Source organism: Mesoplodon bidens (assembly GCF_964165515.1).
Source record: "Mesoplodon bidens genome assembly, chromosome: 1".
Taxonomy (NCBI): domain Eukaryota; kingdom Metazoa; phylum Chordata; class Mammalia; order Artiodactyla; family Ziphiidae; genus Mesoplodon; species Mesoplodon bidens.
The window spans coordinates 128,569,037-128,593,753 of record NC_138176.1 but is presented as its reverse complement, the minus strand read 5'-3'; the positions used below and the strand labels follow the sequence as shown (position 1 = coordinate 128,593,753).

At 30.9% G+C, this 24,717-nt stretch overlaps 1 protein-coding gene across 1 annotated transcript in view; it reads right to left on the bottom strand.

Moving 5' to 3' along the window:
* Positions 1–24,717, bottom strand: part of TECRL (trans-2,3-enoyl-CoA reductase like) — a gene marked incomplete at both ends in the record, with an annotated part of 97,505 nt that overhangs the window by 56,949 nt on the left and 15,839 nt on the right. The window contains one exon of the mRNA XM_081231091.1: positions 14,061–14,112. Coding sequence (XP_081087217.1) covers positions 14,061–14,112 — 52 coding nt within the window. The remainder of the gene's footprint in view (positions 1–14,060; positions 14,113–24,717) is intronic.

Below are 24,717 nucleotides of genomic sequence, written 5' to 3'. Positions count from 1 at the left end.
TACATTCCCACCAACAGTGCAAGAGTGTTCCCTTTTCTCCACATCCTATCCAGCATTCATTGTTTCTAGATTTTTTGATGATGGCCATTCTGACCGGTGTGAGATGATATCTCATTGTAGTTTTGATTTGCATTTCTCTAATGATTAGTGATGTTGAGCATTCTTTCATGTGTTTGTTGGCAATCTGTATATCTTCTTTGGAGAAATGTCTATTTAGGTCTTCTGCCCATTTTTGGATTGGGTTGTTTGTTTTTTTGATATTGAGCTGCATGAGCTGCTTGTAAATTTTGGAGATTAATCCTTTGTCAGTTGCTTCATCAGATACTCTTGATAAAAGAATAAAGAGGAAGCATTTGAAGATATAGGGAGAATGAGATTAAAGGAATAAATCTCATTTATTTAAAGGATATGGAGAGAGGATTTTGCACAGTGGAGCTAAGAATTTGATATGGATCAACCAGAAAGAGAGCAGTTTAGATAAAGTACAAAAAAAAAAAAACAATCAGTGTTAATCTAGATGATAAATCCAAAGACAGGTGGTGTTCTAGAGACTATGTATCTCCCTGAGTTCCAGAAACTGGAAGTCCTGAAGCAGAAGAGCGAGATGTTTAGAATAATAGATGGTCAAGAGATTTGTTCAGAGTTTGAAATATTGAAATTAACTTCTAACTAATGACAAATCTCATGGTATTGATAAGGGGGTAAGTAGCTAAAGCAGAGTGGAAGTGAAAATAGCAGAAAATCAAGGAGTTCTGGGACTAGCATTCTGGATGGTTATTATTTTAGATGTAATTTTCAATGAAATGCCAGAACTTCAAATGAAGGTGAAATTTTAGTCAGATTCTAGAGCCATCAAAGAAAATAGATAAAGGTTATGTAGGTAAGTACAAAACAAAGAGGAATGAAAGGTAGTAAACTAGAATAACATGAATCTTACAGAAGGTGAAGTTTTATGTGAAAGAAAATTTAACGACTTAAATTTTAAAAATTAACTAGATGAATGATGTACTGTGGATTATGACAAAATATAGGAATTTTACTTGTTGAACATACAGTCAACCTCAAATTATACTATAGATATGTCTATCTAAAATATTCTTTTTAGATTAAATTATTTTACTTTTGACTCTCCTACATTATTTAGGTACAGCTCAGAGATGACCAAGATAGGCTTTCAGACTCAAGTGATACTGTAATAGGGAATTAAGATATTCTCTTGTTAAGAACATATAGATATAACAAGTAGTAATGTGTTAATCATAATATATTTGTATTATATATACATTATTTAGGGTTTCTGAAAATCTTTTGTCTATACTAAATAAGTTAGCCAGGAAAGATTGCTTAATTCATACAAATGCATTTGATAATTTTCTGAAAAGACTTTAGAACATCTCTATACTTTCCCAGCTCTATGGTGGAAAAGGTAAATATTTTAACAATATGTTCAATTGATGATATATCTTGCCCTAACATCTAATCATACACACACACACACACCTTAAGTTCTGTATATTAAAATGCACAGAATACTTATATAATACCACATAATGCTACCCTATAATCATTTAGATGGTACTCTGAATAAAAGCTGTTTCAATGTGGCTTTATTTGACAGTTTACTCTAACTTATTTCAATAGAGAACTAGTACTCATTAATATATATGGTGAGGGCTTCCCTGGTGGCACAGTGGTTGGGAATCTGCCTGCCAATGCAGGGGACATTGGTTTGAGCCCTAGTCCAGGAAGATCCCACATGCTGCAGAGCAACTGAGCCTGTGCACCACAACTGCTGAGCCAGTGCTCTGGAGCCCCCAAGCTACAACTGATGAGCCTGCTTGCTGCGGCTACTGAAGCCCGTGCTCCTAGAGCCTGTGCTCTGCACCAGGAGAAGCCACTGCAATGAGAGGCCCCTGCACTGTGGCAAAGAGTGGCCCCTGCTTGCCACAACTAGAGAAAGCCTGTGTGCAGCAATGAAGACCCAATGCAGCCAAAAATAAATAAATTTATTAAAAAAATAAAATAAACTATATGGTGAAAAGATAAGAGTGCTCTTCAGGGTGATATTTGGTAACTATTAAAAATTAAATATTACTGATTTATAAAAATATTGGGATTATAATTTTGTAAAACATTATGCCCCTGAAAATGTTTAGAATTCAAATTTATAGAACCCTAAGAATAAATGAAAGGGATGTCAAGAAGCTATCTTCTGAGAATTATGAATGAAAGAACAGAGAAATCATGATACAAAATAAATGACCATGGGAACATTTTTAAAGTAGAATTAATTCTCTAAGATTTAAATATCTAAGATTTAGACATTTAAGAAAGAAAATATATAAAATATCTATATGAGAGAAAATAGCTATATAAATTTATTAATAATATGTGAGTAGAAGCTAAACTTTTAAAAATGATAAACACAATTGAAATGGTGAGAATCCTATATCCATTCTTTATACCAGGATATATTCCAGATACCAAAAATATTTTATGTAAAAAACAAAACCATAACTTACAAGTGTGAAAATAAAACATCAATAACATTTTTAAAGTTTGGAGGATGAAAAAATAATTCTAAGCTACACAAAACAGACAATATGAAATATGTAATTGACAAATTTAGATTTATAAGATTTATTTTTTTCCAGAAGAAAATAAAAAACAGTGACTGTGGCCTGTACACCAATTCATAAAGACATATATTATTAAGGCAATAAAAACATCTAAATAAACAAAAATGTGGGTAAAGACTTTGAATGGGCAATATCCTGAAAAAATACATGTAAATCACAAACAAGAGTATGAAAAATTTCTCTAGTGATCCAATACATGGAATCTAAATGAAATTGTTTTTCCAATCCTTAATTACTAAAAATTGATATCTGTGAATATCCAGGTTTATTGAGAAAAGGGAAAAAAGACATTCTGAAGTATTGTTTTCAGTCTGCAAATTAGGAGGGTAAATTTTGCAATACAAAATTAGGATTTCAAATGAGCTTATTATTTTTACAAGTATGACTAAAGTTCACAAACATGAATACATAATGAATAATGTATTACATCAATAATGAATACATCAATGCATAGTACATGGTAAATGTTCAATAAATATTTTTCAACATTCAACAAATATTGCTGAATAAACAAACATAATATTGCTTTATTATGGAAACAGTTAGGTATGTATCCAGAGAATGTGTATTGCTCATCCAAGCAAAAGTATATCTCCAGTAATATTGACCATGTAGATCATAAACTATTTACACAAAAATTTATCTAGAAAATATGCTGACAGAGAAAGCTATTAGAGAACAATGTGTAAAATACGTGAAATTATGTATATAGACACAGAGAGATATCAGCATCATATTAGTGAAAATGTTAATAATAGGTGGATAATGCTTTATTCTTTTAAATTTTCATATTTTTGAAATTTATCTTGTATATTCATCATTTTATTATAGCAAAAAGTGAAGCAATTATTATCTTCCAAAAATAATCTTATTCATTGAATCTGTTGTTTTGCCAACAAAGGATATACAAATTAAGCAAAAAACTAATACATGAAAATCAGACATTGGCACACTACTATCTTTTGAGATTATAGAGAATATTATCCTATAATTTAGCACATCTAAATTTAACACTGTGATTATTTATATTTTCAAGAGATTTATAACAGGATCTGAGTAACTATTTGAAAATGAGCTGTTTTGTGGAATGTGGAAAACGAAATTGTTTTTAACCAACTAGATAGATGAGAAAATGTATACGAATAAATAAACCACTTTATGACATTTTCTTACAATAATGAAACATTATTAATAACACATTTTAAAAGCTCATGTACTTGTTTTTAGATTGTTTACATAGAATTCCACTGTGATGCATTCCCAGTCTTTTGGAATATTTCCTTAAGGAAAAAAAATCCCAGGGAAGAGAGAAGAATAATGCTGCTTCAAGCTATGTCTTAATAGGCTCCCTTGCTTTTTTACATTACTTATCATACATTATTTCCATAATGCTGCTAATGAATACAGTTTAATCAGAAACAGTAGTTGTCAAAAACAAAACAAAACGAAGTTTAGAAAAAGAAAGAAAAGAAAAATAATCTCTTTGAAATTTAAATGTTCTCACACAGTCTCACATTCAAATATGAATTGGGAATCAATAATTTGCTGTTGATAGACTAAGTCTTCTAATAGTTGGTGCATCTATAATATAGGTACTTGCTCAAGATCAAATATTGCTAACCCAACCATTTTGGTGCTTGGGGATTATAAAATAAAATATTTCATAATATCATACTCAGGAAACATCAGCATGTCATGAAAGATGAATCAAAATAACCCTGACACTGCAAGCAATACACAGGCTTAAATGCTGCATCATAATGAAAGACAGAACAATTTACAGAGGATCACACCTCATGCACTTTTTGAATTGTTATTAGTTATGACAGTTTTATTACTTGAACCTTGACTGGCAGAATGGCCATCCCTTAGCTGTTTGATCTCCTAAGATTCTGCAAACAATCCTGTCACATATATAAACAGAATTCTCAACACTTACGTGAGTATCCAATGACATTAAGATTACAGCAGTGTAAATTTGAATAGTATTTTAAAGTAGCCACAGTGAGAAGAGGTCCATTTTCAATACCTGGGATATTAATATATGCCAGTGGTTTATACTGTGGTTTAGATTGAAACCCCAAAGAAATCACTGGCTAAAGTAAGAAATTCAAGAGATGTACATATGGCAAGGGCCTGTAAGTCAGTTACGAAGACTTAGAGACAACAAAATTGCACTATTCTTTACATCATTAGTTGATTTTCAAAATAGAAAACATAAAACATATCATAAAAATATGTTTTGAACAACATATTTTTATACTTTGTGATTTATAGTACATATCACATAGCATAATTAGATCTGAAATAGAGTTTCTTCTCAAGATATTGTTTCAGTATGTTTGCAGATCTTAATAAGTTGATGGATTACACATTATTTATTTGTTTTATTTTTATCTCAATATGTCAATCTTAAGAGCAAATAAATTTTGATTTTCCTGAAATTTCAAGATTAGAGAAGCTATCTTCATCTAGCATCACTTTTTAAAAAAGATTTGACATTTCTCTTTATTAACTTGTAAGTTGTTGAACTATTTTGAAATTTGCTTAAGAAAAAGAAAGGTGGAAATAGCCTGTCAACTACTTTTGAGGATCAAGAGAGGATATGTGGATAAACAATAATATTGATTAACATTAATGTAAGGTAAAATTTTTGAAATTTCTAACTAATACATTGAGTATTAATCAATATTAGAGGGTTATTCAATTTGTGTGTGTCTGTGTGTGTGTGCATGCACACATGCATGTTTCTGCATGCTAGGAAGTCCTGATGGCTTGACTATGAATATTCACCTTTTTAGTAGTATAGCATAGTTCCTGATTTTTTAACTTGCTTAATAAGTATCTGATGAATTAAATTGAATGAAATAATTATCTTTTGTTACTCAAGTAGCAAAAAAAAGTGTTTTTTAAGTATAAAATTTAAAACAAACAATTTAAGCTATTATGTTGTGAGGTAATCATGTGGAAACAGAAAACATCTGTGAAATAAAATTTTGTAAATTACCATATACACTGGCTTCAAAATTATAATGATTCTCTAAAACTGAAGAAAAAGAAAAGTGTGTGACATAAAATTGTAAATAATACAATAGCATACAATATGCTGAAGAAGAGATATTTTGAAAATTCTGTCAAATTTTAAAATGAGTGAAATATGATTCATGAAATTTCACTCTCTTTTCCTGAAATATTTTTTTTTCTGAAGGTCATCAAGAATACAGCTAACTGATGGATATCTTTTGTTAGTTTCAGTTTATGGGGGCCCATATAACCCAGTTTCTCTTTGTCCAGTGGCACATTTGTTAACATTTCTTCAAAGACCAGAATATCAGCATTGACAGGTATTATTAACTTATCTCAGTCTTGAAATCTACATGTAATATGAAAAAACTGGTGATATTGCTGCCCACTTGTAAAAGGGTTCTATTAGTGATTAAATTTCTAGAAGACAGATAGCCACTTAATTCCCATAGCTTTCACAAAATGTAACCTTGACTCTTACCAAAAAATAAATAAGCTGCCAAATTACTTCATTTCTCTATCTAGATTATTGACAAGGCCCATAATTCCTTTCGCTGAGGAAACTACTAGAGAAAGAATATTAGCTGCTTCCTGAATTAGCAGTATAGGGCTTTTTTAAGAAAAGCGTTCTGGCACTTCTTTCTTTGGTGGCATTTATCATTTTTCTAGCTTCTTTTGTTGAGAGATCAGGGAATTCTACAGCCTTGTCCTGGAGGCTCCTTTCAGATTGCCTGGAAAATGCTCATTATTTTATCCTATATGTGATAAATCCTTCTACTGTGTTATCTTTTTTTGGAGTTACTCTCCTTGAGCCTTTCAAATTTAGCATTGTTTATTTCCTCCTGACCTTTTGACAGAGATGTATATGCATTTATACTATCACAATCAATTATATATCCCTTCATGTGGCTGAATCTACAACTGGACTGCTAATTCCATTGTTCCTTCTCTTGCTTTTTTTCCCAGAGCTCTTTTTGACAGCTGCAGAGACAAGTGGTCCAATAGATTACAAATATCATTGAAACTTCTTATGATGTTGTCAACTAATAGATACCATGCAAGTCATGGGCAAAATTATTTTTCTTTCAGAAATGAATTTTATGACTTACAGTCAGTGTACAAATTACACTTCAGCTGATTGTAGTTCTTTTTTTTTTCACCTCAGTTTATATACTACTAATTCTTAGATTAGTTTCACAGTAGAAAATTCCATTACCAATTTTAAGCCATATTTGCATGCTTTCCTTTTATTCATATTAATAGATGTTTTTAATTTAATAGTTGGTCTTATGGTGCCATATGACATTAGACAGGGATTTCAGTTATTGTAACAAATTGAGAACTATGCTTAGACTGATAGCACTATTATTTATTACATAATTTCTAAAACTAACTTTCTACCTAGTTCCCTACTTGCCAATGGGGATTAACAATAGCCTTTCCCATGTAAAATAAATAGGTATTGTTTGGATTTCTGCCTGAAGTAATTAACAAATATATGTCTCAGTAAAACAGAGACAATGGAGGTTAGTGGTTAGACTACAGGGTATAGAGTCATCGTCCCTGAGTTTAAATTCCAGCTCAGCCACTTAGCTATATGACCTTGGGTAGGTTACCTAATAATTTTTTAAAGACTTTTATCTGTAAAATGAAAATTATAATACTACTAGATGATCATAGAGGCATTGTGAATATTTTTAAAAATTTGCTACATGGGAATATCTTAAGGGATTCATGTCACAAAGTGAGTATTTGATAAAAGCTAACTATATTTATTTTTATTATTATAAATGTTAATGCAAGGTATCTAGAGCTTGACATGCAAAGATACTATAAGGCATAGTGTTTCATAGCAAGTGCTGAACTTTGATGTTGGCTAGAATTATAAACCACAAGACAAATATCACAAGAAAAGAGCTTTCCTTTTCCTTCTTCATGGTTTCCTCCAATTTGCTTATACAAGTGTTTATCAATTTTGACAAATATGTTGCTAGTCCATATAAACTCTGTGAATGGAAAAATTCCATAGATTGCTATTCTAATTTCATTCTGGTATTATTTCTGATGGTTTTCTTTATTTAATTTTTAAACATCTATTTTGGATTCTGCACCCAACTGCAACAAGTGTGTAAGTAAGGTAGAGTTCCCCCCTACACCAACAAACAATGCTCAGGACACCACCCTGGTATCCTACAATTTGATTCAATTTTAATGCTGTCTACCTGGAGATAGCATCAGGTTCCACAGGCTAAATGTTCAATCCTACAAAAATTCCCTCCCCCTCCCCCCGCACTTCAGATGCCAGTTGCAAGTCCAGGTTATAACCTGCGCTTCTGACCAACTTCAGAGGCTTCAGAGGTTCTCACGACCCCCTCCTTGGGCTCAATTAATTTGCTAGTGCAGCTCACAGAACTCAGAGAAACATTGTACTTAACTATATGATGGGTTTCTTATAAAAGGATGTAACTCAGGAACAGCCAGATGGAAGAGATGCAAAGGACAAGGAGTGGGGAAAAAATCACAGAGTGTCCAGGCCCCCTCTCTAAACCTCCACCTGTTCACCAACCTCTCTGAACCCCTCCTTTGGGGGTTTTATGGAAGCTTCATTACATGGGCATGATTGAGTAAATCACAGTCCATTGACAATTGATTCAATTTCCAACCCCTCTGAAAGTTCCAACTCTCTAATTATAGCTTGACAGTCAGCCCCCATTTTTTGGTGTGGTCCGAAATTCACCTAATTAACATGACAAAAAACACCTTTACTGCTGTTATCACGTAGGAAATTCCAAGGATTTTTGGAGCTCTGTGCCAGAAAAAGGGGATAAAGAACAAATATATATATATATATATATATATATATATATATATATATATATATATATATATATATATATTTATTTATTTATTATAAATCACAATATCACAGCATCCTAATATATTTTGATAAGAAATATGAGCTAGAAACACTAAAAAGCATTTACTACTTAAAAATGTCTAAATAAAAAAGTAATAAAACTTTGTTTCAAATAAGGATCCAAAATATTTATGGTGAATTATCTAGAAACAATTCATCAGGTGTTTGGTACATATGCTTACATGAGTCAGAATCTCATAATTAGTTTTGTCAATTATGTATAAGCTTTGATATAAACTTTGAAAATAGGTTTTGAAGTTATTTAGTAAATGTTATATGATCTGTTACCACAAAAAGATTGAATCTCATTCAATATTCTTGAAATATTCATTGGAATTTATATCTCAACCACCTTTAAAACTATGGTTTTAGTTATATAATGAAGGTATTTACCTCCACTAAACAATCATAAAAGTGGACATTCATAATAACTGCTTGGTGTCTACTTTCTTTTTAGATATTCTGCATGATATTGGAATGCTTTTTGGGGCAACTTATCTTGTGATTGCAAACCATTTGAACTACAAAACCTATAGCAGTTTACAAAAATTAGAAGAAAATTGTTTTAAAAAAATTTATATGAAAACTATCTCTATAAATATAGTTTTGTACAGCAATGGTATTTTTCCGATTTCTGTCAGAGATTCTTTGGTTTTCAACAAGGATACTGTTCCAAAAGCATATATTCACTAGGCCTTTGCTTTGAGAATTCTTTAAATTAGTATTATTAAAATAAAATAATTTTATCAATGCCAACTAGCACATTCATCCCTCTTCTATGGAGATATAGACTGTAGGAATTTAAATAATTTTGAGTATGATAAAGCATAACAAAATAACTTGTAACATTCAGGCAGAATTTGTTTACTGGAATTTATTTGTTATTCTGGCAAACATTTTGATTGTTAATTAATCCACAAAATAGAATACATCATTACAGATTTAAATTAATAAATACCGTATTTCAAAAAGACATGTGCACCCCAATGTTCCTTGCAACACTATTTACAATAGCCAGGTCATGGAAGCAACCTAAATGCCCATCAACAGACAAATGGATAAAGAAGATGTGGTACATATATACAATGGACTATTACTCAGCCATAAAGAGGAACATAATTGGATCATTTGTAGAGACGTGGATGGATCTAGAGATTGCCATACAAAGTGAAGTAAGTCAGAAAGAGAAAAACAGATATTGTATATTAATGCATATATGTGGAACCTAGAAAAATGGTACAGATGAACCGGTTTGCAGGGCAGAAATTGAGACACATATGTAGAGAACAAACGTATGGACACCAAGGGGGTAAAGTGGTGGTGGTGGTGGTGGTGGTGGTATGATGAATTGAGAGATTGGGATTGACATATATACACTAATATGTATAAAATGGATAATTAATAAGAACTTACTGTATAAAAAAATAAATAAAATAAAATTCCAAAAAAAGAAACAAAGCTAAAATATGTTACAACTTTAAAATAAAAGTAATCTTTGTAGTTACTTTCATAATAAACATATAGTGAATTTGAAATAAATAAATAAATAAATACACGGTTGTGGCTCTTTGTGAGTTCTATTATTTTCCAAAAATAATAACAATTATGATTCTATTAAAGTTATATTATATCCCAAGGGAGGAGTAAATTACTTTTGGAATAAATAATATATGGAGTAGGTGTTGAATTGAGTAACATGAAATAGGATAATCCTACTCAACTAGCATATGTAATAGTATACATACAGGAAGTTTTTTTTTGTTTTTTGTTTTTTGTGTTTTTTTTTTTTGAGGTACGATGGCCTCTCATTGTTGTGGCCTCTCACATTGCAGAGCACAGGCTCCGGATGCGCAGGCTCAGCGGCCATGGCTCACAGGCCTAGCCGCTCCGAGGCATGTGGGATCTTCCTGGACCGGGGCATGAATGCATGTCCCCTGCATCAGCAGGCGGACTCTCAACCACTGCGCTACCAGGGAAGCCCACGGGAAGTTTTTTTTTTTTAAGTCTCTTGAAATCTTAAAAAAGATTCACATAGTTTTAGGCAGAGTGTCACCTGGACTTGTATAATTCTTTATTCTTCATCTCAGTTTTCAAAGCAAGGTTTAATTCTTCTGTGAGACCTTTGTGAGAAGATGAGAATGACTAGAGTGTGGTGTATAGAGACATGAGTATGAAAATCAGTGAAGCTCTCCAGGAGAGACTTCAAGATACAAACAAGAATGATAATTACAAGTGTTAATGAATAAATAGGTGGAGATAAAGAAAGACTAGTGGAGGATTTGCAGCTGAGGGCTTTTTACCATTTTGGTACATGAAATAAGAAGAGGAGAAATAGGCAAAAGTATATATTTGTGTGTGTATGCATATATATAATTCATAATTTTATCTCTTTTTCATGAAAACCATTGCTCTTTCCCTTTTGCCTTAACAGCTAATATTATGACTGTAGTTTCCTCCCCTTTCTACCTCTTCACCAGTCTGATTGCTATGGTGTCACCAAGGTAATCTAAAATATGACTCATAACAAAGCAGAACTGAAAAATTATGAGCCTTAGAAGAGCATAAGATAGTCATTTTATAGGACAAGAAAAGTCACCCTAAAGAAAGTTCTAAAATAGAGCTAAGAAAAATGTTACACTGACACAAGCCAGAGAAATAGGAGGAAGACAAGAAATCAAGTTCAGTCAGAACACCTAAGAGAAGAAAGGATAGAGATAAACGACATGTAGAGAGAATTTTCCTCTCAGGAAACCTAGTCTTCTGGTAAGAGTTATATATATATATATATATATATATATATACATATAATTTTTTTTTCTTTACAAGATTAACAATTCCTATTATAACTCCAGGGCCTAAAAATAAACATCATCCAAAACATCTTAATAAAAAATGATTTGGTGTCAAAAAGTAAAGAAGTAACTGTAAAAACCTCACTGTTACAGAACTGTAGTTATAAAACAACTGTAGATATAAAACTACATATATATTTTTATTGTTAAAATAATTTATGAATTTGAATAAAGTATTCAATATTGGTCAATCTAAAAACTAAAAACATGAAACATTAAGGAAATCAACACATAATTTTTTTTACCATTATATAACAGTCACATATTGTTAGATTTAGCAATATATTTTTATTTCCTTTCACCATTTGGCAAATGTATTAAGCATAATGTCCAATTTAATTCACTTCTAGATATTTCTCTGTAATGTGATACAGAAAAAAATGTTTTTGTGTTTCTATACTTTGTAAAACCTGAAGACCAATATGTTTTTGAAATACACTATAATAAATACAAGATCTTCTGAATATTATTTTTCTTTAAGTGATGGGTATACTTTTAAAGTAAAGATAATTTTGAAAAAGTAGAAAAAGTTACAATTTATTTAAAGCTGGTAAAGTTTAGAACTGTGCTTCAAAAAGTGAATAAAATAATAGGGGTCAAGAAATCCTTATGTCTTGATACAGGTATTAAAACTAACCATATTATCGTCATATTTTCAACTGTCCAGTTCTGAAACTGGATGTTACTAGGATTTTTCACAAGCTACTACACCTCACTTTTCTAAATACTAGAAAAGGCTCTAGACCACATAAATGTAGAACTGGCTCTAAAATTTTAAGTCACTGTATAATTATGTCTATATGTAGATACAAACTAACATAAAAATAGTCATAATATCACACATAAAGGTGACTGCACATTCTTTCTAAACATACATTAGCTTTTGATTAACTTCCTTGTTTCCACACAGTGATAGAAATAATATATTCTTACATTGTCATTATTAACTTAAATGAAATAATTTTGTTGTATCTTTCTGCTTTATAGCAAAAAAGTCTTTTTTAAATGTCTTTGCACTTATTACTACAATCTAAACTTTCTGAAACTTTACTATATAAAATTACTAAGTCTTTCAAAGGATGGAAATTCAATTGCTAGCTTAACAAAACAAATGCATTTAGAATGTAAATAAACTGGAAATACTTGAAATAACCAGGGTAACATCTTTCACATATATTATGTACTAAGATACAAATTTTGAGTTTTCAATAATTTAGAAAATATTGGCATAAGTATACAGAGAATTTAATTACCAAGCTAAAAGTTAGAGAATTAATCCACAACAGATGTCTGCACTTCACTTGTTTTATTCTTTTTTCTCTACTATAATGCATTTCTGGTTCTCTTCTCCATATCCAAATCCTACATGTTTTTATGGCAAAATATCAGAACTCACCTGCCTCAAGAATTTTAAACTGGCTAAGCATATTTCAAATACTTCTATTTCATCCTGTATCTGCTTTATATTCTTATTAAAAATTCTAAAGAGAACTTTCCCCAAATATTTATAAATTTTATATACATTGACTACTTGGGTTTTATTTTTATATTCTATATATATATATATATAATCTTCTTCATGAGCAATTTTTTGAAGGCTAATAAGATGTCTTCTATCTTCATTTGATTATTCATTATGCCTAGCATAATGTCATATACACAAAAGTATTCAGCAAATAGTCTACATTTTTCCTGAAAGAAAATAATGAAAATAATAAAACAGTTCTACCAATTTTACTCTCAAATATTGTTAAACAATTTGATGTATTAAATTGTGAGCTTTGACTATTTTCAGAAAAGAAATGTTGTTCAACTAAATCCAAAAGTATTGAAAATGCTCCTTAGCAAAATCCACAGTATGTACAACACCAAAAGTGAATCCTAATGTAAACTGTGGACTTTGGGTAATAATGATGTTTCAGTGTAGGTTTGGGGGGTGTAAAAATGTACGACTCTGTATGTTTGTGGTGTAGAATGCTGTACCACTGTGGGGCAGGTGTATATGGGAACTCTGTGTTTTCTGCATAATTTTTCTGTGAATCTAAAACTGCTCTAAAAATTGTTTCTTAAAAATTGTTACCTAATAATTATAGACATTAGCACTATGTTAACAATTATAGCTAAACTAATTGAAAAGTTGTAGAAATAAAAATTAAAGAAATCTCATATAGTTATTTCCCAATAAATAGTAATAGGAGATCTCTTAAATTTAGCTACTAATAAAATTAAATAACAATTTAAATGCATTTTTTATAGAATTCCTATGTGGAAGATATTTGACCAGTATAAATACTGAAGTAAAAATTTTGCTCTATATTTGCTTAAGTGTAAAGAAATATCTTGTATTGATTAATGCCTTTCACATATAGGAAGTTTCTTTTTAGTATGAAAAAAGTGCAATAAAAAACTGAAAGAGTGTTGAAGATTAAAATGTGAATTAGAAAGTTAGATATGAAAATGTTCACAATGAAGAAGTGTTTAGCATAGTATTATTTCTGAGTTCCATGTAAAAATATGATTTCCACACACTTTCCATCATAATATTGAACTTATCCTTACAGGTAAATCTTAACCAATTTGAGAAAAAAAAGACTGTAATATAAATTCAAAATTGTGTATAAAACTTACATGCTTTGTGAAATTTTTGTTTCACGTCATGAATAGTAGATTTTTGTGTCACCTGAAAAGTAAAATAGAATTATAAGGAAAAAGTGTTCATTTGTTTGCTACATATTTGTTTAAGGAAAAAACATAATTAATATATTCAAAATGTAAAATAAGTACAAAATAGCCAGCTTGTTTTGTTTAGCTCTTTAGGCACTACTGCTTTGACAACCTTGAAAAATTTCAGCAATATAGCTTTTTCCAAAGTTTTATATTTGTATATAATAATAATAGTGAAATTATGTGAGTTCATCCAAATTTTTATCTCAAAATATACTTTTGAATTTTCCCTCCCCATATTATTAAATTTCTGGTTTCCAAATTGATGAGACTATCAATTAAAAGTATGAGTAAATGCAAAAAGAGAAGAAATATATAGTAAAAGAGTTTATCATAGGAGGCCAGGGATATAAAATTGATTTACATGGACAAAAGAGGGAAATGTTTACTTCAAAATATTATAAGAAAAAAATATATATCCTATCTAAGCCCTGTAGTTAGTTATGTTTTTAAAGCTTCCATCCAAAAATATAATAGGTCCATCAAAAATCTATGTTAGATACCTTTTTTTTTTTTTGGAATCTCTAAGTATATTATTGTTATTTGATCCTAATCTACTGAAATTACCTCTTTCTAATGTTAGAAAAGTGTATAAAGGAAAAATGTTTCTTCATCTAAATAGGAAAATTCATGAGGATATGAGTTTTATCCAAACACCTCAAGCCATCACAGTACTTTTTGACTTTCTAATTTTGTTCATATCAAACTTGCCAACTGAAATTCCCCTCTGCCTCTGATTCTTCACTGGCTTATGAAAACCCCAACAATCCTTCAAAGTCTACATCAAAGACATTTTCATGATCATGCAAGTCAAATTTATTTCCTTTCTCTAAACATGTATAGAATATTGCATACATTATTTAATTTTTTGCTACACTAAAAATCTTCTTATGGCTATTTTGGAGGACAAAATGAAAAAAAATGCATGAAAGGATGCCACATAATAGTACTCCAGGCACTTCTTATTAACATTATTATATTATATTTAATATTGCATTATATATCAAAAGCATGATGATGCATACATTTCTTTTACTATATTCCACTCCCTCCTATAACCAAGTGTGTGATATACCATTCAGAATTTTTTTCTTATTTTTTCTATGTATATAGTTTACTAACAAGAAAGTTCTAAGATTTGGGCACTGAACATGATATTAATTTCCATTTATGTTATACTTTAAATAACAAAAGAACCCTAAATGATTCTGTTACTAAAAATTTTAAATTGTTCATAGCACTGTCCTTTTCTGGAAGATGTTAGGAAATATTTGAAAAAGTTGTTTTTGTTTTTGTTTTTGTTTTACAACTTTATTGGAGTATAATTGCTTCACAATGGTTTGTTCGTTTCTGCTTTATAGCAAAGTGAGTCAGTTATACATATACATCTGTTCCCATATCCCTTCCCTCTTGCGTCTCCCTCCCTCCCACCCTCCCTATCCCACCCCTCCAGGCAGTCACAAGGCATCGATCTGATCTCCCTGTGCTATGCAGCTGCTTCCCACTAGCTATCTACCTTACGTTTGGTAGTGTATATATGTCCATGCCTCTCTCGCTTTTTCACAGCTTACCCTTCCCCCTCCCCATATCCTCAAGTCCATTCTCAAGTAGGTCTGTGTCTTTATTTGCTTGAACATGTCATATTTCATTTTAATTTTGATCATTGCATTTGATATTTGAATTATATCTTTAAAAGGGGATGATTTGTTTTAACAATGTTCATTGCTTTATCTCACTGTTACTTAATCACGAAGCACTATTATATGTTGTGTCCCCTGACAGGGATGCCTAAAATCCACATGCTATCTCTAGAGTAACAAATACCGGTCCATCAGTCTTTTCAAGGGCCATCTAATTTAAAAAATAATAATAATTTTCATGATTAACAACTCCTCTGTTAGGATTTGCTATATGCTCAGCTTCCGCTTTATAAAGGCACATAATCTTGTGCTTATGGGCTGGTGGTTCCAACAATCTATCAGGTCCTTGAAAACAATGATCTGGTGTATTGCAGTTTGTGTTTCAACATGTAGCACACCATATTGCATATAAGGAAGTGTTAAGTTACTTTTGTTGAAGTCAAAAATAAAGCTGTGAATGCAAAGTCACATGAAAACAGAAGCTCCTTGATCTGATATGAAGTGTTTCACAAGTAGATTATTATGGAAAAGCTGCATGTTTTTTTTCCCAAACCAGCATACATTAAATGACAATCTTCTAATTGACATATGCATATTTTTTTCTGAATTTACAAACTTTCAAGACTAAGATTATGTTCTCCTGAAAATACCTACATGTGGGAAGTGGGTTGTTATTAAAAGCTTTCTCACAAAGTTTTAAATTTATTTTTTATTTTTTTAAATGACACTGGACTTTCACTTGTTAAAATGTTGATTTTGCATAAATCTTTGAGAACTGACCTTTCTGGAGCAATTTTAGTCAAATACAGCAGAAAATAATATAATTAACCATTAAATGATTCAGACAGCGTTGCTCTATTAGCCACAAGACTATGCTTGATCGACTCTTTCAGTACTTTAGCTGTACTCAGAGCACAGAGAGGAAAAGATGATAATTAGCATATAGGACTTTCTGATTACTAAATTGATGACTCTGTAGCTTCATCAAGAAGTTTATTCGTAATAACTACTACTTTTTAGCCAGTTTTACCTCTTAAAAAGGACAAGCTATCATTACAATAATGTATTCACTTTTATAAATCACAATTAATTGTGCAGATGGAAGAAATAAGTATTCCATCATCTGAAATTCTGAAATTCTCTTCATTAACGTTTCCTTCTAATTAGAGGAAATTAATCTTAAAATGTTAAGTACACAAGGTAAATGATGTTTGAAACAGAAATTTACCTCTGAATTTCAACTGATCATAGTTGAATTTTGGGTCATCATTACTTTATTCAACACTTAAGTTGATGGACTTAGAAAAAGCTTTTCACATTCAAGTGAAATTTAGGATTTGCTTGAATTGGCCCTCTGTGAAGATACTGCAGTATTTCACAAAAAACTTTTTTTTTTGCACTATTACTAATTTTTAAAACTATATTTTAGCCACTTTCTCAGGAACTCCTTAAAATGAACAGATATCTCCAGAATACTGTTTATCCTTCTTAGAGAAATGAACATTAAATGGTAAGGAAAAATAACAACTTGAAATTTGTTTGACAGGGTAATTGCAAAGTGCAAACCAAAAATTGTTAATGAACTTTGTAAAAAAATGTGTTTACTAAAGACACAGAGAGAATATATAGTATACATAAAACAAAAAGACACATAGAATATATAGGTGCATATACATTACTCAGAATGGACAGGAAGTTTTCTGAGTAAAAATATATTATTTTACTAGTGAATAACCTTCAGATTGTAACTAAGATACAAATAAGCAATCTATATGAAAACATTCTTATAAATTCAGAACATATTTGGTACTTTATAGAATATCAAGAATTTTTGCTATGAATGAAATTGACATGATACTATAGATATGCAGAAATATCAGTTTTAATAAGGTTTAAACATTTTAAATTTAACTGGATTTCATTTACTATTTAAGAAATTCGATAATTGTTTTTTAGCCTATCAATTTTATTTCTTTACATATTACACAGGATTATTTAAAATGAGTTTTTGTTATGTCAAAATAATATATGTACATATATACACATATTTTTCAATTTTTAGTATCATAACAACTGGTTCTTTATATGTTGCAATAACACATTTGGTCAATTCATTTTTAATTCAAAAAGAAAATAATCATTAATAAATTCTTTAAAAATTTCCCCATAGAAATTTTCAAAACTATATTCTTCTGAAATAATATGCTTAAAAAAAAATAAAAAAGACCCTTTATTTTTATCCTCAAGTTTCATAACTAGAAAAAATGTATTTGCACATTGTTTTAATATAACATTACCCTGATGATATTGATTTTATTTTATTTCTTTAATTTTTAAAACATCTTTATTGGAGTATAGTTGCTTTACAATGTTGTGTTAGTTTCTTCTGTATAACACAGTGAATCAGCTATATGTATACGTATATCCCCATATCCCCTCCCTCTTGCATCTGCCTCCCACCCTCCCTATCCTACCCCTCTAGGTTGTCACAAAGCACGGAGCTGATCTCCCTGTGCTATGCATCTGCTTCCCACTACCTTGAATAATAAGCTTTTAAATAAATACTTTACCCCCCAGTAAATTATGTGTAAATATAAATTTTATTTGGGAGTATAGCCTAGATATTATTTATTTTCTTATTATATATACATATATATCATCTAAATATTATAAATATGAGTAGAGGGAAAATATGGTGAAAAATATGACTGAATATCAATTTTATTATATATAATTTTTGTATAGTCATATTATTTCACCATTACAGGCATAAATAAAATCTCAGTAACCACTCTAAAGCTAATATTTAATTTTCATAATCCTTCAATAAAATTAAATGTCCTTTAGTGACTAGAATATTTATTTATAGTATTTATTGCAAAACCATTTCATTTCTATTCAATATGAAAATGGTAGTCTTTATATACTATGTATTAAATAAATAGTTATTTCTATACACTTGTTTTCTGCCTTATAACTTGAAGTTCTAACATATGGAAAATATGAAAGAAAATTTAACATTGCAACTAGAGTTTGATACCCTATGAAAATAAAGAAAAAAAGAAATATGTTTTATTAAAGTAGAAAATGATTCTGGTTTTATAGAACACACAATTTTCCATGGTGAATAGTCTTTCCAGAATATTTTTTAGGATATATGATTTATAAATTAGGCAAGAATATTTTAGGACTAGAGAGGATCATGAAGACCACATAATTAAAAGCATATATTTAAGAATAAAATAAAGCCTGGTGAAATTAATGTGTATGATTAATTCTTAGATTACTTTGATTATGCTTTCCTATTGCAGGTTTGTGAGGTCAAGAAAATAATCCTTGCATTCAGGAAAGTTTAGACTTAACATGATATTACTGAAATAAGGAAGCTCAAATCCTATTTAAATGAAGTGATTTCTGTATAAATACTGAAGGACTATTTCAAATAAAATAGTATTACCTATGGGCAAACTAATAAGGAATCATGAAGAAAACAATCTGTTAAAAACACTATGATAAGTTTTACTTTTTCTCTTCCAATTGTATTCCTTTTATTTCTTTTTATTATCTGATTGCCGTGACTAGGACTTCCAAAATTATTTTAAATTAGCGTGGCAAGAGTGGACATCCTTGTCTTGTTCCTGATCTTAGAGGAAATGCTTTCAGTTTTTCACCACTGAGAATGATGTTTGCTGTGGGTTTGTCATATATAGCCTTTATTATTTTGACGTAGGTTCCCTCTATGCCCACTTTCTGGAGAGTTTTTATTATAAATTGGTGTTGAGTTTTGTCAAAAGTTTTTCTGCATCTATTGAGATGATCATATGGTTTTTATTCTTCAATTTCTTAATATGGTGTATCACATTGATTGAGTTGTGTACACTGAAGAATCCTTGCATCCCTGGGATAAATCCCACTTGATCATGGTCATGGTGTATGATCCTTTTCATGGTGTTGGATTCTGTTTGCTAGTATTTTGTTGACCATTTTTGAATCTATATTCATCAGTGATATTGGTCTGTAATTTTCTTTTTTTGTAGTATCTTTGTCTGTTTTTTTGTATCAGGGTGATGGTGGCCTCATAGAATGAGTTTGGGAAGAGTTTGAGAGGGATGGGTGTTAGCCCTTCTCAAAAGGTTTGATAGATTTGCCTGTCAAGTCATCTGGTCCTGGACTTTTGTTTGTTGGAAGATTTTTAATCACAGCTTCAATTTCACTACTTGTGATTGGGCTGTTCATATTTTCTATTTCTTCCTGGTTCAGTCTTAGAAGGTTATACCTTTCTAAGAATTTGTCCATTTCTTCCAGGTTGTCCATTTTATTGGCATAGAGTTGCTTGTTGTAGTCTCTTATGATGCTTTATATTTCTGTGGTGTCCATTGTAATGTCTCCTTTTTCATTTCCAATTTTATTGATTGGAGTCCTCTCCCTCTTTTTCTTGATGAGTCTGGCTAAAGGATTATCAATTTTGTTTATCTTCTCAAAGAACCAGCTTTTAGTTGTATGGATCTTTCCTACTGTTTTCTTTGTTTCTATTTCATTTATTTCAGCTGTGATCTTTATGATTTCTTTCCTTCTACTAACTTTGGGTTTTGTTTGTTCTTCTTTATCTAGTTCCTTTAGGTGTAAGGTTAGATTGTTTATTTGAGATTTTTCTTGTTTCCTGAGGTAGGCATGTATAGCTATAAACTTCCCTCTTAGAACTGCTTTTGCTGCATCCCATAGGTTTTGGATCATCACGTTTTCATTGTAATTTGTCTCTAGGTATTTTTTGATTTCCTCTTTGATTTCTTCAAAGATCTCTTGGTTATTTAGTAATGTATTGTTTAGTCTCCACGTTTTTGTGTTTTTTACATATTTTCCCTTGTAACTGGTTTCTAATTTCATAGCATTGTGGTCAGAAAAGATGATTGATATGATTTCAATTTTATTACATTTACCGAGGCTTGATTTGTGACCCAGGATGTAATCTATCCTGGAGACTGTTTCGTGTGGACTTTAGAAGAAAGTGTAATCTGCTGTTTTTGGATGGAATGTGCTATAAATATCAATTAAATCTATGTGGTCTATTTTGTCATTTAAAGCTTGTGTTTCCTTATTAATTTTCTGTCTGGATGATCTGTCCATTGGTGTAAGTAAGGTGTTAAAGCCCTTCACTATTATTGTGTTACTGTTGATTTCCTCTTTTATAGCTGTTAGTAGTTGCCTTATGTATTGAGGTGCTCTTATTATAGGTGCATATATATTTATAATTGTTATGTGTTCTTCTTGGATTGATCCCTTGATCATTATGTAGTGTCCTTTCTTGTTTCTGGATGACATGATACTATACATAGAGAATTCTAAAGATGTCACCAGAAAACTACTAGAGCTAATCAATTAACTTGGTAAAGTTGCAGGATACAAAATTAATGCACAGAAATCTCTTGCATTCCTATACACTAATGATGAAAAATCTGAAAGAGAAATTAAGGAAACACTCCCATTAACCATTGCAACAAAAAGAATAAAATACCCAGGAATATACCTACCTAAGGAGGTAAAAGACTTGTACTCAGAAAAGTATAAGACACTGATGAAAGAAATCAAAGATGATGCAAACACATGGGAAGATATACCATTTTCTTTGAATTGAAGAATCAATATTCTGAAAATGACTATACTACCCAAAGCAATCTACAGATTCAATGCAATCTCTATCAAATTACCAGTGGCATTCTTTACAGAAGTAGAACAAAATATCTTAAAATTTGTATGGAAACACAAAAGACCCCAAATAGCCAAAGCACTCTTGAGGGAAGAAAACAGAGCTGGAGGAATCAGACTGCCTGACTTCAAAATATACTACAGTGCTACAGTAATCAAGACAATATGGTACTGACACAGAAACAGAAATATAGATAAATGGAACAGGATAGAAAGCTCAGAGATAAACCCATGCACCTATGGTCAACTAATCTATGACAAAGGAGGCAAGGATATGCAATGGAGAAAAGACAGTCTCTTCAATACATGGTGCTGAGAGAACTGGACAGCTACATGTAAAAGAGTGAAATTAGAACACTCCCTAACACTGTACACAAAAATAAACTCAAAATGGATTAAAGACCTAAATGTAAGACTGGACACTATACAACTCTTAGAGGAAAACATAGGAAGAACACTCTTTGACATAAATCATAGCAAGAGCTTTTTGATCCACCTCCTAGAGTAATGGAAATAAAAACAAAAATAAACAAATGGGACCTAATAAAACTTAAAAGCTCTTATGAAGCAAAGGAAACTGAAAACAAGATGAAAAGGCAACTCTCTGAATGGGAGAAAATTTTTGCTAACGAATCAATAAACAAAGGATTAATCTCCAGAATATATAAATAGCTCATGCACCTCAATATTAAAAAACAAACAACCTAATCCAAAAATGGGCAGAAGACCTAAATAGACATTTCTCCAAAAAAGACATACAGATGGCCAAGAAGCTCATTAAAAGCTGCTCAACATCACTAATTATTAGAGAAATGCAAATCAAAACTACAATTAGGTAGGTATCATCTCAAACCAGTTAGAATGGGCATCATCAGAAAATCTACAATAAACAAATGCTAGAGAGAGTGTGGAGAAAAGGGAACCCTCTTGCACTGTTGGTGGGAATGTAAATTGATACAGCCACTATGGAGAACAGCATGGAGGTTCCTTAAAAAACTAAACATAGAGCTACCATATGACCCAGCAATCCCACTACTGGGCATATACCCTGCGAAAAGCATAATTCAAAAAGAGTTATGTACCACAATGGTCATTGAAGCATCATTTACAATAGCCAGAACATGGAAACAACTTAAATGCCCATCGACAGATGAATGGATAAAGAAGATGTCATACATATATACAATGGAATATTACTCAGCCATAAAAAGGAATGAAACTGGGTCATTTGTAGAGATGTGGATGGATCTAGAGACTGTCATACAGAGTGACGTTTGTCAGAAAGAGAAAAACAAATATTGTATATTAACACATATATGTGGAACCTAGAAAAATGGTACAGATGAACCAGTTTGCAGGGCAGAAATAGAACACAGATGTAGAGAACAAACATATGGACACCAAGGGTGGAAAGCGGTGGTGGTGGTGGTGGTGGTGTGATGAATTGGGAGACTGGGATTGACACAGATACACTACTATGTATAAAATAGATAACTAGTAAGAAAAATATTATATGTTTATTTAAACTGAAGTACAATTCTGACAAACTTTTTGATAGCAACAGTAATTAAATTCTGTAATATTTCAGCTTAAATATAATTCCCAAGACCCTTAGTTAACTTTAAAATCTAGTATGAATGGTAAGTATAATTTTAGATATCTGGGTAATTTCTAAGTAATATAGGAGGCTCAAACATTGGTCATGAGGTGTAGTGTATATCTAGCTTTGCTTCTTATTTTTATATGTCATGAAGTAGGTAGGTCTTTGTGTCAGTGAAATTGCCACTAAGAAGGTATAAAAGGTGTGTGTAGCAGTGGGGGTTATTTCAAGTGTTCTTATAAACTCTTTTGGTTTGTGTGAAATTGTGATTTATATTAAGAAATATACATTTTGTCTTCCTCTTGTTTCTGGCTCCTAAAACCCTTGGAACTTCCTAAGTGATAAGAGTAATAAAGCTGTCTTTTGTTATGTTAAAAAGAAAAAAAACAAAACCTGTAGTGATCAGATGACAATCATATTCCTTTCCAAATAGTCACACATATTATTACATGAAAGTTAACTATATGAAGAAAATAGTTAACAAATGAATGATATTCTACTACCTATTGATTAATCATTCAGCTTCATAATCATAGGGAAAAGGCTTAATGTATCTATGCATAATCCAAATTAATTTGTATTCATTTCTTTGAAAAAGGTGATTTTTCCATAAGTAAAAAAATTCTACATCAATAATACTGTTCATCAAAATATAATGCAGATAAAGGGGAAATAAAAAGCCCATGTGATATATTTTAAATCTAGTTTGAATTTTCTTAATTGCAGTTTGTAAAATGTTTCAGGGCCATATTTAAGTGATATAATTGCCTAATGATAATAGAATAAAAAGTCTTGGAAGAATTAAGTATTTATAGTCCATTGAAAAATTATTGCTTAAAACATAATTGGTTTCTATTTATTGATTTGCAGTTACAATGACAAGAACATTTACCAAAGTTGCTTTACTTTTAGTTGTAAATGGAAAAGGTGATGTTTATGAATGCTTCAATTATAAGTGCCACGAAATGTATTTTGAATAAAGGCTCAAATATAGTGAAAATAACAATGAAACTGATAAGTAATAATGGACTCAGTATTAGTAGTATCTATCAATCTGTTTTGTATATATGTACATGTGTATATACTATTTATTAGTAATAAAAGTATATGTTATTCTATACTATTGTGGTGATTGTAAAATTGGCCACAATATTTTGCAGATCCTCCCATCAAGAAGTAGAGTTTATTTCCCTGGACGTTATATTTAAGCTAGCCTTATGATTTGATTTAACCAAGAGCATGTGTTGAAAGTGAGGCTGTGCAAGTCATGAATCTAAGACTCGACAGGCCATGTATTTCTATTATTTCTGCTAACACCCTCACATAAAGAAGCTCGAGTTAGCTTCCCCAGTGATGACAGACACATGGCCCTGTTGCACACTTTCCTAGAGCTCACTCCCTGATCAATCACCCAGCTACCTGGCAGCGGGCTTGAGCCCAGCAGACGTCAGCAGATCTCCTGCTAAATCTCTAAGCTAAATCACCAAATAACAGAATAATGAGATAAATAAATGGCCTTTATTTTAAGTTGCTAAGTATGTGAGTATTTTCTCTCAAGTGGTAAAGAACTATTAAAAACATTAATCATGTAAGGAGGACAAGGAAAAGAAATTTATCC